At 45.1% G+C, this 19,318-nt stretch overlaps 1 protein-coding gene across 3 annotated transcripts in view; it reads right to left on the bottom strand.

Moving 5' to 3' along the window:
- Positions 1-8,559: 8,559 nt before the first annotated feature.
- The window catches only part of LOC147185877 (uncharacterized), a 55,006-nt gene continuing 44,247 nt past the window's right edge, over positions 8,560-19,318 (bottom strand). For 2 of the 3 annotated variants that reach the window (XM_086102933.1, XM_086102934.1), the window contains one exon: positions 8,560-14,046. In XM_086102933.1, the coding sequence (XP_085959059.1) occupies positions 13,097-14,046 (950 nt within the window). In that variant the 3' untranslated portion in view covers positions 8,560-13,096. The remainder of the gene's footprint in view (positions 14,047-19,318) is intronic. The other variant, XM_086102935.1, reaches the window with a different exon arrangement.

Here is a 19,318-nt window from a genome sequence, read left to right as displayed (position 1 = left end):
AGGCTGATTGTATTTTATAAACCTTCTTACTGGGATGCTGAAGTTTTCCTTGAGTGCATTGAAAGGTTGTTTTTTTTGGTTGTTGTAATGATTTAGAAAATTTTGCATTTTCATCAGGGTTATACTTTTGGAATCTTCATGGGAGTTAGTTTTCATTTGGTTAGAGTTGTGGTTTTTAAATGTAGTTTGTTGTGAGGAGGTATGGTCATGTGTATTAGTTCTTGGGTTTTTTTCCCCTCCTCAAAATTCAACAGTCCTTGAATCGTATAAAATGTATTCTGTCTTCAGTTTTGCTACATATGCTCATTTCTCCCCACCCACCTACTGTCAATCACCTTTGGAGGTGCTCAGAATTGAAAAGCCAGTTGGGAGTTTTTTTTAATGAGCAACGAACCAATATGAGTCTAATCTGTGCACAACATGCTAATTTGTGTTTGTTTGATGTAAATGTTAGTGTCTCTATCCTGTATCATTTGGGCCATGAATAAAATATTACAAATGTCAGTGTCATTACTTTTTGCATGTTATGCTTTTTGAAAAATAACATACAACTGAATATTCACTCACTTTGTGTCAGTTTGAACTTTCCTGGGTTCTGTTTAATTGTCTTTTGTCCACACCGCTTCCTGGAAAACCCCTGGATTTCTTCTGATCCAGTCTGTGCCACAGTAAACAGGAATGAAAATACCTCTGAGCTCAAGGTTCCTTAGCTCCTCTTTCAGAGGCCTCATCATGGTGCGCGGATCACTTTGCCTTGGTCATTGCCACAAGTTTCACACTTTCATCCACTAGCATTTTGTATTCTCCAGCCAGACAACCATTTCCTGTGAAAAAATCTGCAAAGTCTGTTTTTATCTGTTCCATTGTCCTTCAGTGTTGCTCTCAGCCCGTTGTTAGCCCGTTCGCCCGACATGTAATTACGAGTGACACGGTTTAAAATCAGCCATTTTGGTGCCCTCAGCATAAATGCTATGTCGTGCCCCCCTCCCAGCTCTCACAACTACCTATCATAAATGAATAATATCTGGGTATTTGTCAGTTTTGCTTTATTTTACAACATATTTAGCAAAAATATCTTACAAAATGGGGCAGTCCTACGACCCAGTGGTTAGCTCATCGGCCTCACAGTGCAGAGGTCGTGGGTTCGATCCCGGCCTCAACCTCCCTGTGTGGAGCTTGCATGTATTCCTCAGGCCTGCGTGGGTTTTCTCCGGGTACTCCGGTTTCCCCCCCCACATTCCAAAAACATGCATGGCTGGCTGATTTCACACTCAAAATGTCTCCCTATGTGTGAGTGTGAGCTTTGATGTTTGTTTGAAACAGAAAAAAAGTTATACTGGAGATTCATTTGCAGTGCGTTCTCTGCGCTGGATAGGGTTTCTTGTGCGCTGAGAGTGTGCGACCAGTGTGCAGTTGCGCATCTTAGAGGGAACATTGGTGCCATTGCATCTCTGGTAAAAGTAAATCTAAATGAAAGATACCATTCATTGAATTGCCTCACGCTGGAAATTTCGATTGCCTTATGCTTCGAGACAATTAACTCGCTGGTGCTGCCTTTGGGAGGAGTTTTGTTTCTTGGATGCATACAATGTCTACTTTTTCTTCACTCAGCAAGTCCTCTCGTAGTGGCAGTTCTCGGTTGATACCGTTTGCATTCCATTGAAGGATACGGGTCTTCGACTGTTTGATCCCGGTGGTCTTGGGGTCAAGTCGTGGCTGAGTTGTTTGGGCGGTGTTGCTTGACAGTTGGGGACTTACGCAGTGGGGGCATCTCCACCGCTGTAACTGTACGGCATCTCAAGCTAGTCTGCGGGTGGGCAACATGCAGTTGAAATGGAATTTGCTTTTGCAACTTGAGCAGACCAGTCTATGGGCCCCCTGCCGAACTCGTCTCTGGCACTCAGCACATCGTGCTCCTTCAAGACTAATGTCTGCATTTGGCTGGGGTGCTGCGTCGGAAGTTGATGGAATAGTGTATGTGGGTGGAGGCAGTGTGGTAGTGTCCTTGGTGGGGACACCGTTACAGCAAAACCTGTACAGTATTATACCTATTTTTCAATTTGTGCCTCGTTTTATATGGGATTCTTCTTTCATTAAAAAAATGAAAATACATATATTTTTTAGCTGTATTTCAATGTTGGTGTTTCATAGTGATGGGTCCAGCGACACCGATGCGTTGATGCATGCTCACAGAGCAAACCACGTGTCGGTACATGTGCTGTTTCATTACGTCACGTGATTGACACGTGAATTGCACCGGCGCAGTTTAGACTGCATCGGCTGCTTGGCACAGTCCCGGCTGCGCCACTTAGTCCAGGGGGTGTCGACTCAGTGCAGAGGGCGTTGACGCAGCAAAAGCCCGCCGCACAGTGTTTATAAGGAAGTGCGTCTGGCGACACAATGCCACCTGCCGAAACAAGCCAGACCTCACTCACGCTCGCTTGTCGAAGTTCGTGGTACAGACTTCGTGTCACTGCAGACTTCGTGTTCGTGCCTTCCTTGCCAATCGTGATGGGTCCATGAGGCCTCCTGAGGTGTGTCGACACACTGTGTTGATACTGTGCTGATACTGTGTCGCTGACCACTGCCACCTGCTGGACCTTCAAGATCCCTGCAGCCAACCCACTTAACAGACTGAACTGACTGATAAATTTGTTTGTTTATTGAACATATAAAATATACAATTCGGTAATAAATTGGCAAAAAGTGAAGGTAAGATATAAAAAAGGAAAAGAAAATAGTCATCATCACAAATATGTGTTCAAAGGAGTAGAAAGAAGTAAAAAAATCTATCGAGTCCTACCCCTTATTATATATGAATTGATCATTTTTCAAAATATAAAAGAAAGTCTACATATGAACAAATGCCTTTACCCTTATGTATGCTGTACTTATCTATTTTTACAACTTTCGGTTTGTATATACTCATTGGAGCATATTTATATGTCGATTTTCTCATATTCATAATGGATGCTCCATTTCATTAATATATTAAATAATCTCATCAATGTATTTCTGATGTATTGCTATATTTCATGAGTGTATCGAATTTATCAGCTTAATTCTGATTTGTGTAGTTTTCTTGTACTACTCTCGAATTCATTTTTGAACTCAGCAAGAGAGCTACTCATTTTCAGGTCCGTTTCAGAATTATTCCACAGATTTACACCTATTACAGATACACTCCTTTGCTTGATGTTTGTTCGTGTTTCGAATTTTTTTTGTATAGGTTACAAAATTATGACAACTTTCTCGAATTTCAAAGAGCTTCTGGATGTTTTGGCAAAGGAGGTTATTGTGTGCTTTGTACATTAATTGGGCGATTTTGAAGTCAACCAGGTCATGAGATTTCATTGTTTAATTTGATAAACAGTGGATTCGTGGGTTCCGTCTATTTGGAGCCAGTGATTGTTCTGATTGCTTTGTATTGTAGTTTTAAAACAGAGTGTGTTTTACTGGCATTTCCCCATATTTCCACACAATAGGTCAAATATGGAAGTTATAAAAGTATAATGTGTACAAGGATCTCTTATTCAGCACATCCTTAGTTTTCTGGAGGATCCTATGGTTTGGGATATTTTTCTTTTAACATTATCTATATGTGGCTTCCAGCATGGTTTTGCATCTATTACTGTTCCAAGAAATTTTCATAAGGTAGTTCGTAGTACAGTAATCGCAACAAAGAAATGAATTCAAGAAATTTCATCTGTGCTGTATGTTGCATATACAGCACATTTGACAAAGTTGTTAGTTGTTCTTGAGTTGATTTCTGTGTCTTACATGCCTAAAAGCAGGGACCTTTAGATCTTCAGTCTAATGTTCTCCCAACTGAGATATTTCAGCCCTTTACAACTTGAACTAGGCCCTCTTAATCAGTCAATTAATGGGACCTGATCGGCCAAAATCATAAAAGTCAGGAAAAGGACAGGAATTGCATAAAAGAAAACGTTTCTGTGCTTTACATGCCGAAAAGCGGGGTTGCACAAGTGACCGTATATTCTTCAGTCTAACGCGCTCCCAACTGAGCTATATCGGCCTTTTCTGGCATTAACTAAGCCCTTTTCACTAGTCAATTAATGGGATCTTGTTGGCCAAAATCACAACAGCAAGTGAGAGGACACACTGGAGGGCACAAGTAAGTGAATAGCTTCAGAAATGCGCTTACGGGATAATGTCATTGCGTGAAAATGATATACCCTTTTGTTTTATTGAACTTTCTCATTTACCCTTTTTATATCTTTGATATCTTTCAATTTTCTATCCTTTCTACTTTTCTTCGCGGATATATTACTATTTTCATTATCTAAGAGTGACTTGGAATAAAAATTGTAATCAGCATTAAAAGGTTGGAGATGTTCTTTTTATCATCATAATTGTGTATAATAAACCAGCCGGCTGGTGGGTCCGCATTATGTGAGAAAAGAAGAGCATCACATTAAAAAACCCCGTTGATTGCAATGAGTCCTTGTCTTAATACTCTCACGATAACCGAAAACTCTACCATCACACCCTCCTATGAATAAAAAAGTGTGAACGGCAAGGAGGCTCCGAAGATCGATGTCTAAGGACTTCCGTATAAACTTCCATCGAACTAAATTACCGTATTTTCACGACCATTCGACGCACCGTATGGTTGGGCGCAGTCTCATTAATGGGTGCTATTTCTGTATTTTACACATAGACAAAACGCACTGTATCATTGGGCGCAATTTTAAAGTGGTAAAACATACGGCATGCATGCGCGCACGCTAAAAACACGTTAGCTTGTAGCATACGGTAGCATGCCAAGACATACAGATACAAGCTAAAAACACGTTTTTAAAAAGGCAACGAAGCCAAACGGAGTTCCGTTGTATTTTATTTAGCCATCGTACAATGTACTCACGTTTTTCGATCAATCATCACCCAGAAATCCATCAAAGTCCTCATCCTCTGTATCAGAATTGAACAATTGTGCAAGTACCGGTAATCCATCAAAAACGCCGTGTTCCCTCTCGTTGTCAGTCACTCCCATTGCCATGTGGCTCCACAGAAATGATGCCGGCTTTGCCCAAAACTCGTGCAAGCAGACACGTTCGTCCAAGCGGCCACAATCCATTCGCAAATTGTGGCGTAACTCGCCCGGCGCTGCCTCTCACTCTTTGTAAAGTTGTGTTTGCCATCGATCATCCATTGTTCCCATGCCGTTCGCAACTTTACTTTGAACGCCCGGTTGATGCCGATGTCCAGCGGTTGGAGTTCTTTAGTCAAGCCTCCGGGAATAACTCGGAGTTCATTTGCTTGACTTGGTTTTTCACCGCTCCTGTGAGATGGGCACGCATGCCAAAAGCATAACCGATGGCTTGAAGTTTGAACTGAGCTTCGTAGGCGTGTCTCTTTGTAGAATTTATTTTCGGGGGTTCTTAGAAACCAAAACCGAAGTTGTTTTGCAACAATGCACATAGCCACACTCTATACAGGTGTTGGTACCTGCTTGTAGCGTCCCTTTAGCGTCCACTTACACGCCCACCCTTCACTCATTGGCGGACTGCTTCCCCGCATGCCTGTCACTCACGTCTGCCTTTTCTCTCTCTTTCTCTCCATATATGTATATATACACGCCCACCCTTCACTGATTGGCCGACTTCTTTGCCGCATGCCTGTCCACAGTCACTTCCGCCTTTTCTCTATATAAACAGCGTGTCGGCTGTCAGTCAGGTTTTGGAACTCAGCGCATAGACAAGACGCTCCGCATCATAAGGCGTCCTGTTCATTTTGGAGAAAATTTTAGACTTTTAATGGCGCCTTATAGTCGTGAAAATACGGTATGTATCTTTTACTCCGGCTTTAGGTTATGCCCAAACCTATAAAAATGAGACTTATAAAACAAACCCGAATGACTGTAACAACGGTGATTAAACTTTACCTAGGTGTGATACCAATTGCAACAGCATAAGAATGTATGAGAGTGAGCTGCCGTAAAAGCGCAGTATTCGCTCCGTTAGTTCTCCGACTCTGAAAAGACTACTACTCGTCGGGGACGCAAAGACGGAGAGAAGGAAGATCGGGTGGACTGCACAAAATCAGTTTTGTATGAAACGGAGGCAGTTAGAACCTAGGCGAATCTCTCTCAGTGGTCGGCTCGCGAAATAAAGGGAAAAAAACGGTGAGGAAGACAGGACGAGGCCTTGGGTAGTGAAAATCGGTAAGAGAGCGTCGAGATCAGTTGTCACCGCTCCTCCCTTTTTCCACATCCTGACACCTCTAATTCTCTGCCGGGTTCCCTTGTACATTAGCCCGTTATCGGGAGAGCTGATCTTCGGGATAAAAATCATATTAGATGGTGGGAGAGAGAATGAGGGGGAAAAGGACTTGATGAAGTCTTTTCCATATTTCTTCTCCTTTCCCTCGTCTGATTCCCGGTTCGAATTCCCGTCGCTGACAATATATACAGTATATATATATATATATATATATATACACACACACACACACACACGCGCGCACGCACAGATCTGTCCGATCACGCATGAATGAGTTTACACAAAACGCTATTCAAATACTCAACGTTCAATGATTAATCTTCCTTTTGTGTGCACATGTGCACCTTATGTGGCTTCCGTTCTTGCCGAAATTTTGAAATCTCCAAGATATGGCGAGGCCATGAGAATGCGAGGCGAGGGTATTGCTGTTGTGGCGACGCCACTCAAGTGAAGCGCGTTTCAGCAGTAGATAGTCCGCTGCTCTCTGCTGTGTTTGCTTCAGCGCGAACATGTACGCAAGCGCGTCTTTTGATTTCAACCAATCAGTGGCAACACAACGACGTCACATACCCGACGTCACACACGACAACAGCTAAGCTAAGCTAGCCGAGTCGATACTCGAAGTCCGACGGGCACGTTTTTCTGCCAATCTGTGTGTTTCCTTTTTTGTCCAAATATATTTTTTACGACAACTGTCTTGTCCACGGTGTCTTTTATTCGTTCCACTGGGGTTTACCAAGTGAGTTTATAAAGAGAAGAAAATCTCTTTCCTGTTACTAGTGTTAGTGTCTCAACATGGCTGCGCTCGTGAAAGCAAAACAACGGACTCAAACGCGTCTTCATTCAATGTTGTCAACTAATATCCGGATTAATTTGAGGCAATTTTTCCTCAATTCTCTGGAGAGATTTTCATAAAAAATTGAAAAACCCAGAATTCCGTGAAAATCCGGAGGACTTTCATCTCTGAGTCATCATAACAACAAAATAATCTCTGTGCCTTACATGCCAAAATGCAGGGTTGAACCACAGATCTTAATAATTTGTGTGTGACACTCTCCTACCTGAGCTATTTCTGTCTTTTGGTGGGCGGGCTCAGGATGGTCCACAGTTGGTCAAAAGACAACTGTGGTCAAGAGTCCACATGATGGTCATCAAATCCTGTAACTCTTACATGGAAGCTGAGCTTGCAGCACCTCCTCTGGGTGAGCTGGGTAACATACACCAGTATGACATAGAGGAATTGGACGAAGAAGACGAGGAGATTGATGAAGGATCCAACCATCCTTATGTGGAGAAGCTGATCCACAACCTGCTGAAGGAGACCAAAGACAAAAGCAAAGCGTGGATGTGTCGACCGGCAGGAGACCATATGGAACTGGCCTACAAAAAGGTTCTCAATTCATCCATACTCATGGCTCACACTGGACTAGAAAGAGTGCTGTGATGCAAATGAATCAGCACTCAACGAAAAATGATCAACATCAATAGACAAAGGACTTGTGTGGAGGAAACACACACGTGTGTTTTTAATACTGAAACCTAGGAGCAAACCAAGGACCCTTATGTCCTCACTCTCATGCTTTCCCAGCTGATTGATTTCAGCCTGAGCTAGGTTCTGTGGTCACGGTGATGCTTCCCGTCATGTCCTGGCATTCTGACCCAATTAAAGGTTGGTGTGCACTGGTGTGAGTGTCAGTGGGACACGACGACGTACCGCGGACGGCGGTGCGGAGCGAGAATCAGTCCTGGGTCCAACATTGACGGTGGACCAATGGACCTGGACCATGATGCATTGTGTTGGGCCACCCTGGGCATTCCAGATGTTGGCTTGGTAGGTCCAGTACAAATTTTATTATTAAATATGTTGAAACTGAAGAATTCTTGCTTTTAAACAAAATATTGTATGATCTGAAAATTGTTGTGGTGCTCTGAGCAGTTAGGTGAGGCAAGAAAACAGTGTGAAAAACAAATTGCCTTAATGTCGGACCCTGCACTATTTCACGGTACCCAGGACGATTACTTACGGTCACCTGGTAACACCAAGTTAAATGTGAATATTGTTAGGTTTATGCTGATAATCTGATGCAAAGCATACATCGGGAACAGGAAGACTCAGTAGGCAGGCATGGTTGTCTTTCTTGCAAGAGAGAGTGTGCGAAAACATGTCTCGGTTTACAATCTTGGAGCAGCTCTCCAGCTGGCTCTGCCATGTAAACCATGACAGGTTCCGGGGCAACTCTGAAGAGACCACGTTTGTCTCCTTGCATTTCTTGAAAAAATGTCCCTGATACACGATCTTCTAATGGGTATGGGGAGCATTTGGATTGGATTGGATTGGATTGGATTAAACTTTATTGTCAAATGTCCTGTATGTGAAACATTCAGCACAGATTAAATTTCTTCCCTCTCACACAAAACAAGAGGAACCACTGCGGGTGTCCGCGCCGCCATCAAAAGAAAAGTTAACAAAAAAAAAGAGAAAATAATACAAAACAACACGAGACAGATAATTGTGCACTCTTAACCACTTTCCTGCATACACTTTGTTGTCTGAAGCAGTTACAGATGAAAGAGGAGCGAATCAAAGTGTCCTTTTCACCAGTGGATCAAAGACGTCATGCTGCAATGTGCACACGTCTGCTACAAGCTAAGCTTGAAAGCAACAAGAAGCTGTTACATCCATTAACGAAAAAGAGAGATTGGCTCTCCTCTCCTGTCCCATGTAAGTCCGCTTCAATTCCAAGCCGCGACTCCCAGTTCCACAAAAGCATCGGCGCTCTGCGCTGACGCTCCTTTCTTCTCATCGTCGGCTCCTCAATCCATGCATCCATCCAGCCGCAGACTGTCCATCAGCACCGACATTTTCGCTGAACAAATTTGCACATTTCACAACAGTTTCAGTCGAGGAGACATTCAATGAGAACACACAGTTCATTCCTGTGGTCTCAGGTGGCTCCTGCTGGAGTTCGGTGGTCCGCGAACACAGCTGTGGATGTCCCTCACATTGTGTCCTGGGGTTGATGTTATCTTCTCACAAGCAATAGTTACTTTGATCAGAAGCCGTTAACTGAACAAAAGGATGTTCACTTAAGAGCCAAAACAGGAGCCGGCTGAGCTCTCCCAAGCCGACAAGTCTCCCATAATAAACCTCCCCCATTGCAAATGAGGTACAGTATTTGCGAAGTCAAACTCTGGAACGGGTGGCCCGGTAGTCCAGTGGTTAGCACGTCGGCTTCACAGTGCAGAGGTACCGGGTTCGATTCCAGCTCCGGCCTCCCTGTGTGGAGTTTGCATGTTCTCCCCGGGCCTGCGTGGGTTTTCTCCGGGTGCTCCGGTTTCCTCCCACATTCCAAAAACATGCATGGCAGGCTGATTGGACGCTCTAAATTGTCCCTAGGTGTGAGTGTGGGCGTGGATGGTTGTTCGTCTCTGTGTGCCCTGCGATTGGCTGGCAACTGATTCAGGGTGTCCTCCGCCTACTGCCCGAAGACGGCTGGGATAGGCTCCAGCACCCGAGTGAGGATCAAGCGGTTCGGAAAATGGATGGATGGATGAACTCTGGAACAAAGGTTTTGAAGTTAAACTGAGAGTAAATATGGGATAACAGAATTACATGTATTCAAACAATAGGCTCCAGCACACCCACGACCCTTGTGAGGATAAAGCAGATCAGAAAATAGATGGTTGGAGGATGTTTAGTCATTCACAGTCTTCCTTTCTTTTGAGTGAAATTGGGAACTCATTTTTTGCTGACTTCACAGCTCGGACCTCCCGGCCCAAAGGGCGTTCAGGAATTCCATTCTGACCTGATTTGAGACATGTTACAATGATGGTCCACATTTAAATACAGGCAACCTTCTGTTTTTATTTCTCACTCCAGGAAAATATTGCCTCACCAGTCATGAATCTCTCCGATATTGAGGTAGGGATATTGAAGAAGACATGGCGGATCCATGGTTTTTGAGCAAAGAAAACTTTATTCGCCAGCAAGTATCACACAGTATCAAACAACAATTCATACGGCTCCTTCACATTTCATGACAAAATGGAAAATGTCCCACCATGGAAAAGATGGTTGGAGGCTAAGATCAAGGCGGCTCGGAAAGATGTGAGTCAATTGACAGAGGCCCAGAGAGGTGTGATGAAAAGGCCAATACCCGAGAGATACATCCAGATGACCATACCTGAAGCACTCGAAACTGCCAAACAAAGGCTCCAAGCCTTGTCCAGCCGCATACACGAAAGAGAATGAGGCCAGACGAATAAACAGGCTGTTCGCAACACAACCTGCGAAAGTGTACGCTCAGTGGAAGGGTCCTAATAACAGAGCTACCCACCAAGACTGGAAACTGAAAGGTACTGGAAAGGCATATGGGAGAAGGAGGTTGCACATAACAGCAGTGCACAATGGCTGGTGACCCTGAGAGAGGAGCACAGCAACCTCCCTGAACAGAACCCAGTTACCATAACAGTGCCAGACATACAGAAAAGAGTCTCAGATATGAAGAACTGGACAGCACCAGGCCCGGACATGGTCCACACCTACTGGCTAAAGAAACTCACAGCACTCCATGAGCGCCTAGCAGCACAAATGAACCAGCTGCTGAGGGATGGGACTCACCCAGGATGGCTAACCGAAGGGCGAAAGATCCTGATCATGAAGGATCCCTCAAAGGGTGCAGTCCCATCCAACTATCGGCCAATAACCTGTCTCTCCACAACATGGAAGCTCATGTCAGGCATCATTGCGGCTAAGATAAGTAGACACATGGATCAATACATGAGCGAAGCACAGAAGGGCATTGGTAGAGATACCAGAGGAGCCAAACATCAGCTCCTGGTTGACAGAACAGTCGCACAAGACTGCAGGTCCCGACGTACCAACCTGTGCACAGCCTGGATTGATTACAAGAAAGCCTATGACTCGATGCCACATACATGGATCACTGAATGCTTGGAGTTGTATAAGGTGAACAGGACCCTAAGAGCCTTCGTTGCAAACTCGATGAGGATGTGGAAAACCACACTTGAAGCCAATGGCAAGCCACTTACCCAAGTGTCCATCAAATGTGGCATATACCAAGGTGATGCACTCTCCCCACTGCTGTTCTGCATAGGACTGAACCCCCTAAGTCAAGTAATCACCAAGACAGGCTATGGATACCGCCTCAGAAATGGAGCTATGATCAGTCACCTCCTCTACATGGATGACATAAAGCTGTATGCTAAGAGCGAAAGGGACATAGACTCCCTGATCCACACAACCAGGATCTACAGCAGCGACATCGGGATGTCATTCGGGCTTGAGAAATGTAGTCGGATGGTGACTAAGATAGGAAAGGCAGTCCGCACTGAAGTGGTCTCACACCCTGAAGGAACAATAGCAGACATTGAGGACAGCTACAAGTACCTCGGTATACCACAAGCCAATGGCAACCTCGAACTGGCAACAAGGAAAGCGGCTACGGCCAAATACCTCCAGCGAGTGAGGCAAGTCCTAAGAAGCCAGCTCAATGGCAAGACTAAGACCCGGGCAATAAACAGCTATGCCCTGCCAGTGATCAGATACCCTACAGGAATAATAAGGTGGCCAAAGGAAGAGATTCAGACCACGGACGTTAAGACCCGAAAGCTCCTAACCATGCATGGAGGGTTCCATCCCAAATCCAGTACCCTGAGACTGTATGCAAGCCGAAAGGAAGGAGGCCGGGGACTAGTGAGTGTGAGAGCCACTGTCCAGGATGAAACATCCAAGCTCCATGAATACATCAAGGAGAACGCTCCAATGGATGACGTACTCAGAGAATGCATCGGACAATGGGGAACAGAGGATGAGGCGCTGGAAGAGGGACCATCATGGGAGGACAAGCCCCTACACGGGATGTACCACCGGACCATAACTGAAGTGGCTGATCTCAAGAAGTCCTATCAGTGGCCAGAGAGGGCTGGGCTAAAGGACAGCACAGAGGCACTCATCCTGGCTGCTCAGGAGCAGGCCCTGAGCACCAGAGCCATCGAGGCCCAGATATACCACACCAGACAAGACCCAAGGTGTAGGTTGTGCAAAGAGGCACCTGAGACGATCCAACACATAACTGCAGGGTGTAAGATGCTGGCAGGGAAAGCCGACATGGAACGCCATAACCAGGTGGCTGGCATAGTCTACCGAAACATCTGTGCGGAGTATGGACTGGAAACCCCAAGGTCAAAATGGGAAACACCTCCGAAGGTGGTGGAGAATGACAGAGCGAAGATCCTGTGGGACTTCCAGATCCAGACTGACAAGATGGTAATAGCGAGCCAACCAGATATCATGATCATAGATAAAGGGCAGAGGAAAGCCGTTGTCGTGGATGGAGCGGTCCCAAGTGATGGAAACATCAGAAAGAACGAACACGAGAAACTCGAGAAATACCAAGGGCTCAGAGAGGAGCTGGAGAGAGCCTGGAAGGTAAAGGTGACAGTCGTGCCTGTGGTGGTCGGAGCACTCGGGGCAGTGACCCCCAAACTAGATGAGTGGTTGCAACAGATCCCGGGAACAACATCGGACATCTCAGTCCAGAAATGTGCAGTGCTGGGAACAGCAAGGATACTGCGCAGAACCCTCAAGCTTCCTGGCCTCTGGTAGAGGATCCGAGCTGAATGAGGGACGGACACCACCCGAGGGGTGAGACGAGGATAAAATGAAGAATCCAAAAGTATTGTAACATCATTAACAATGCTAATTTTCAAATTCATTTCAACAACCAAAAAAAAAAAACCTTTTCAAAGCACTCAAGGAAAAGAAAACTTCAGCATCTAAATAAGAAGGTAGATGAAATACAATTCGCCTGATTAAATGGGAGGTGAAAATTTCATTGATAACTGTTCATCGCATCATCACACTTGTGATTCTTCCACAAAAATCTTTGGCCACAAACTGAGAAGGAAAAAGGTTTCTCACCAGTGTGGGTTCTTGTGTGGTTCATTAAGTATCCCTTACGAGAGAATCTTTGGCCACAAACTGAGCAGGCAAACGGTTTCTCACCAGTGTGTGTTCTGGAGTGTGTTTTTAAGTTTCCCTTCCTAGAGAATCTTTGGCCACAAACTAAGCAGGTAAAAGGTTTCTCACCTGTGTGTATTCTTACGTGCATTTTTAAGGGTTCCTTCTGAGAGAATCTTTGGCCACAGACTATGCAGGAAAAAGGTTTCTCACCAGTGTGGATTCTTCCGTGCTTTTTTAAGCTTCCCTTCTGAGAGAATCTTTGGCCACAAACTAAGCAGGAAAAAGGTTTCTCACCAGTGTGTGTTCTCGTGTGTCTTTCTAAGGTTCCCTTCTGAGCGAATCTTTGGCCACAAACTAAGCAGGAAAAAGGTTTCTCACCAGTGTGTGTTCTGGTGTGTCTTTTTAAGTTTCCCTTCTCAGAGAATCTTTGGCCACACACTGAGCAGGAAAAAGGTTTCTCACCAGTGTGTGTTCTTGTGTGTATTTTTAAGTATGTGTTCAGCGAGAATCTTTGGCCACAAACTAAGCAGGCAAAAGGCTTCTCACCAGTGTGGGTTCTCACATGTACTTTCAAAACACTCTGACAAGTAAACATCTTCCCACACTGAGAACATTTCCAGGGTTTGTTGTCAATGTGACATGTCAGATCACCATCAGACTCTTCATCCTCATCATCATCAACATTTGATGATGTGTTATCACCATCTTTCGTGCAAGAGTGCTCTGGCTCCTCCTTTCTTTTAATGTATAGGACCTCTTCCTCTTTAATGTGAAAGGGCTCTTCATCCAGCCGCTCAGGACAAGCATCTTCGCTGATATCTGCAAGACACAAAAAGACAAAAACACCCATGGAATTCTGGTTTAGAATTACAATGAGGGTTACTCAGAGAGCTTGATTAGTTCAGATTACAACTCAAAATATGACATAACCAGCATCATATATTAGTGGTGGATTTTTCTTTCATTCTTTGATTATTTTTATCCATGGTGGTGGTTTATTAATTTTTTTTATCCTTGGGCATTTGTGAAAAAGACTTGCACAGAGCGTGACATTGCACATTTTTGAGTGGTGGATAAGTCCAGAGCGCAAATTCTACTGCGTGATTTTCACCTTTCGTGGGGCGTTTCCTAACCGTGAAAAAACGCGATTACTATACATTGATCCCTTACTATATCGCGCTTCATTTATCGCGGCTTCTGTACTTCACATTTTGAATTTTTTTCCAAAGTACTGTATTCAGAAAAAAAATGCCGAACAATTCAGAGGTTTTGTACATGCCTGTACTATTAGGCAACAGGCACTGCCTCAAGGCGCATGATTGGTTTCTGGTGCGATGTTGACCAATGACAGCACAAGTGGATTCATCCTGTGAGCTGATATGCTGGGTATATTCGAAGCCCCACCCAGCGTGACGAGACACTTGGGAAGCCTTGTGTGTGACACGTCATGCTGTTGATTCTCTGGCATACTGTCTCTTCTATTTGCTTCGTGCATGGCGAGCAGAGAGAGAGCGAGAAAGAGGGGTGAGAGAAAGAGACAGAGAGTGAGAGAGAGAGAGAGAGAGAGAGAGAGAGATTGGTCTTGGGCTTCACCGAAAGCAGCAGCCCGTTTCTGTTTGCCTCCTCCTCATCAAAACCGATGGATTGTCTTATCCTAAACACATCGGCAGGAGCTAGCTGGAGGCTAACGGCGGCTACACTGTCAGAGCGGAAAATGAGAGCCACCTTCGACGCCACCATCACAAGTCTCTTTACCTGTCTCAGGGGACAGTGCTGATGAATGTTAATGATTGTATCATATTTTATAATTAAATATTTAAGTAAATACATGTACTATAGTAGTCAAATTTGTTAAGTAGAATCACTGTTTTCATATTTTAAACATGCTGGTACCCACATGCACATACCGCATGTCAGGGTTATCAATTAAACCAGTGTTTTTCAATCTTTTTCCAGCCAACGCACATTTCTTTCATCGAAAAAATCCCATGGCACACCACTGCCTGAAAATGTGAAAAAAGTGTATTTTAACAATTCAGTGTTATGTTACGATAAGCGTTTTTTAAACATTGAAAATTGACGCAATATTATAACACATTGGATAGGAATCAAATCAACATCAATCCAATATTTGGTGCATTCGTTTTAATGGCAAGTAAAATATAGTCAATTAAGACTTCAACTTGCTCAGGGTCGAAATTTTTTCTGTGTGACGGCCGGTTCTTTTTCTCCCGGTCGTTTACGCTCTCCCGCAATATTGTACCAATCTCTTTTCCCATCTTGAGTCTTTGTATAATTCCAACATCATTCAAATGACTTTTCTGCTGAATTTATCTCTTGTGGTAGTCCGACTCCCATTTAGTCCGCATTTTTCCATCGGAAAATTTAAGATAAGAAAACCTTTATTAGTTTTGCTTACAGTTTCAGCTTTGCTGCATGCCTTTCCAGCAGCGCCTATATTTTGTTCTTCAGAATCAGAATCAGAATCATCTTTATTGGCCAAGTATGTAGAACACACAAGGAATTTGTCTCCGGTATAACACGCTGCATTAGTATCATCGTAAACAAGGACATGACAAATAGGTATGCAAAGACATTTCGTAATGTAAGTGAACCGTAGTGCGGTGGTACCACCCAGTGACAACTGTGAGACAATGTGCAAAGTATCAAGCAGAGCTGAAGTGAACAGTGGTAGAATACAATACTATGACAGTTTGTGCAGTTGGTGCAGAAAATCATTGAACCATTTTAGAGTGACCAGTAGCAGTATTTGTAGTACAAGAAGAGTGACTACGTCAGTGACTGTTTAGGGAGTTAATGGCTCGAGGGAAGAAGCTGTTTAAGTGTCTACTGGGTTTGGTGCGCATGGATCTGTAGCGCCTGCCTGAGGGGAGTAGCTGGAAAAGGTGGTGGGCAGGGTGCGGGGGATCCAGGAGGATTTTCCGTGCCCTTGTCTTGATTCTTGCAGTGTGCAAGTCCTCAAGAGTGGGTAGGGCGGTGCCAATGATTTTTTCCGCCGTCCTAACTGTCCGTTGAAGTCGGATTTTGTCCTTTTTTGTGGTGGCCCCAAACCAAACCGTGATGGAAAAACACAGGATTGATTCGATGACTGCCGTGTAGAACTGTCGTAGCACCTCCTGTGGCAGGCCTTGCTTCCTCAGCAGCCTCAGGAAGTACATCCTCTGCCGGGCCCTTTTCAGGATGGAGATGGTGTTGACTTCCCACTTCATGTCCTGGGAGACTGTGATTCCCAGGAACTTGAAGGTCTTGACGGTTGACACAGGGCAGTTGGATAGTGTGAGGGGCAACTGTGGAGAAGAATGTTTCCTGAAGTCCACGATCATCTCTACAGTCTTGAGCGTGTTCAGCCCAAGGTTGTGTCGGCTGTACCAGAGCTCCAGCTGCTCCACTTGTTGGCAGTACGCAGACTCGTCGCCGTCTTTGATGAGACCGATGACCGTGGTGTCGTCTGCGAACTTTATGAGTTTGACAGCTGGATTTGTTGAGGTGCAATCGTTGGTGTAGAGGGAGAAGAGCAGTGGAGAGAGGACACATCCCTGTGGGGCTCCAGTGCTGGTGGTGCGTGTTGATGATGTTGTTGCTCCCAGTCTCACCTGTTGTGTCCGTCCCGTCAGGAAGCTGAGGATCCACTGGCAGATCGTAGGGGACACACTGAGGTGGAGAAGTTTGGGGGTGAGGAGTTCCGGGATGATGGTGTTGAATGCAGAGCTGAAATGCACAAACAGAATCCTTGCGTAGGTCCCTGTACTGTCGAGGTGCTCGAGGATGTAGTGCAGACCTATGTTGACTGCGTCTTCCACAGACCTGTTTGCCCGGTAGGCAAACTGGAGAGGGTCCAGCAGGGGTCCGGTGACGTTCTTTTGGTGGTTCAGCACAAGGCGTTCAAAGGACTTCATGACCACAGACGTCAGGGCGACAGGCCTATAGTCGTTCAGTTCCGATGTTGCCGATTTCTTGGGAACTGGGATGATGGTAGACTGTTTGAAGCAGGATGGGACCTCGCACAGCTCCAGGGATCTGTTGAAGATTTGTGTGAAGACCGGAGCCAGCTGGTCAGCGCAGACTTTCAGGCAGGAGGGGGACACTTTGTCGGGCCCCGCAGCTTTCTTGATCTTCTGCTGCTTGAAGAGCCGTCTCACGTCCTGTTTGTGGATCTGTAGTGGAGAAAAAGAGGGTGGGGGGGTAGATAGAGTAGTTTCTGGTAGAGGTGGGTGTGTGTGGGAAATGGGGGTGTCCTTTTCAAATCGGCAGAAAAACATGTTTAGTTCATTAGCAAGACCCTTATTGTTCACTGTTTGGGGGGATGGCATTCTATAGTTGGTGATTACTTTCAGACCATTCCACACAGATGCAGAGTCGTTAGCAGAGAACTGGCCTCTTTCTCTTTCCTGAGTTGCCTGAGTTTGGGAGTAAACCATGGCTTGTTATTGTTGAAGGAGCGGAAGGACTTCGTTGGTACACACATGTCCTCACAGAAACTGATGTATGATGTTACAGTGTCTGTGTGTTCATCCAGTGTGCCCGTTGAAGTTTCAAAGACGCCCCAATCAGTGCAGTCTAAGCATTCTTGTAGAGCTAGCTTTGCTTCATCTGTCCATTTTTTCACAGTCTTAACAACCGGTTTAGCACATTTGAGTTTCTGTCGGTATGTAGGTATTAAGTGGATTAAATTGTGGTCAGAAAGACCCAATGCTGCACGGGCGACCGATCGGTATGAATTTTTGATTGTTGTACAGCAGTGGTCTAGAATGTTGCCTTCTCTGGTGAAACAGTTGATGTGCTGCTTATATCTGGGAAGTTCACGGTTAAGATGTGCTCTATTAAAATCGCCCAAAATGATCAGGGGTGACTCTGGGTATTTTAGTTCGACTTTGTTTACTTGTTCGGCTAGCGTTTGTATCGCCGTGTTAGCGTTAGCTTGTGGCGCAATGTAAACACTGACTAGTAAAAAGGAGGTGAACTCACGTGGTGAGTAGAATGGCTTGCAGTTTTAAGACTACGACTCCAGGTCCGGGCTGCAGTGTGCGTCGAGCTTCGTGACATCAGTGCACCATTCTTCGTTGATATACAAGCAAATCCCACCACCTTTCGATTTCCCTGATAGCTCCGTGTCGCGGTCGGCTCAGAGAAGGCGGAAGCCGGGTAGATGTAGCATGGAATCCGGGTGGCGGTCACTGAGCCAGGTTTCAGTGAAGCAGAGCGCAGCAGAACGTGCAAAGGTGTTGGTGGTCTTTGTGAGGAGAAGTTCATCCATCTTGCTTGGCAGAGATCGTAGATTAGCAAGATGGATCGATGGGAGCGGGGTTCGAAATCCGCGCTGCCGGAGCTTGACGAGCACGTCGGCTCGCTTCCCCCTCCTCCGGCGGCGTTTCCATGCTCCGTACAGCGCAGCCGCTCCGCTCGCGATTAGCTCAGAAAAACCTTGTGGATCTTCGTGTGCTGGTGAAAAAAGACCGAGCGTAGACTCCCCAATGCGCAGCAACTTTTCCCTCGTGTAAGTAAGCCGCTCAGGGTCGCCAAAAACGAAAATGACAAAAACAGGGATAATACTAGGGAGCGTGTGACCGAGGCTGCCATACCTGTCGGCGCCTGATTTCAAATGTTCTTTCTTCTTCTTTCTTTCATAACTTTGCTGCTGTGAATTGGGAATTTCTCCATTGCGAGACTAATAAAAGTTTTCTTATCGTATGTTTTGTAGAGCAGACCTTTCTCACTCGAAAAAGAAAATATAAGATAACCTTTATTCGTCCCACAATGGGGAAATTTGCAGTCTACATCAGCAAAATTGGGGGATAAGAAAAAAATATATATAGATCACAGAGTTTCACTGCTTGTTCTTCTATTTGCACATACTCCGAGAGTCATTCCAATTTAAAAAAAAAAAATGCAGTTCAGTCTTATTTTGGTTTGGGGAGTCGATGTATCACATTCACTGCCCGGTCGTTTCACCATGATAAAGGATGAGCATTCGTGTCACTGATCGCCCCCGCACAGTTATCGTTATGGATGCGTAAGTACTGTCAATGCCGTGATTAGCTGCATGGCGTCATTGCATCGTATCGTGTGATTG

Source organism: Hippocampus guttulatus, chromosome 22 (genome assembly GCF_054856545.1).
Source record: "Hippocampus guttulatus isolate MCC_2025c chromosome 22, RoL_Hgut_1.0, whole genome shotgun sequence".
NCBI classification, from domain to species: Eukaryota; Metazoa; Chordata; class Actinopteri; order Syngnathiformes; family Syngnathidae; genus Hippocampus; species Hippocampus guttulatus.
Note: the sequence above shows the minus strand (reverse complement) of the source record. Positions and strands in the feature narration are given on the sequence as shown.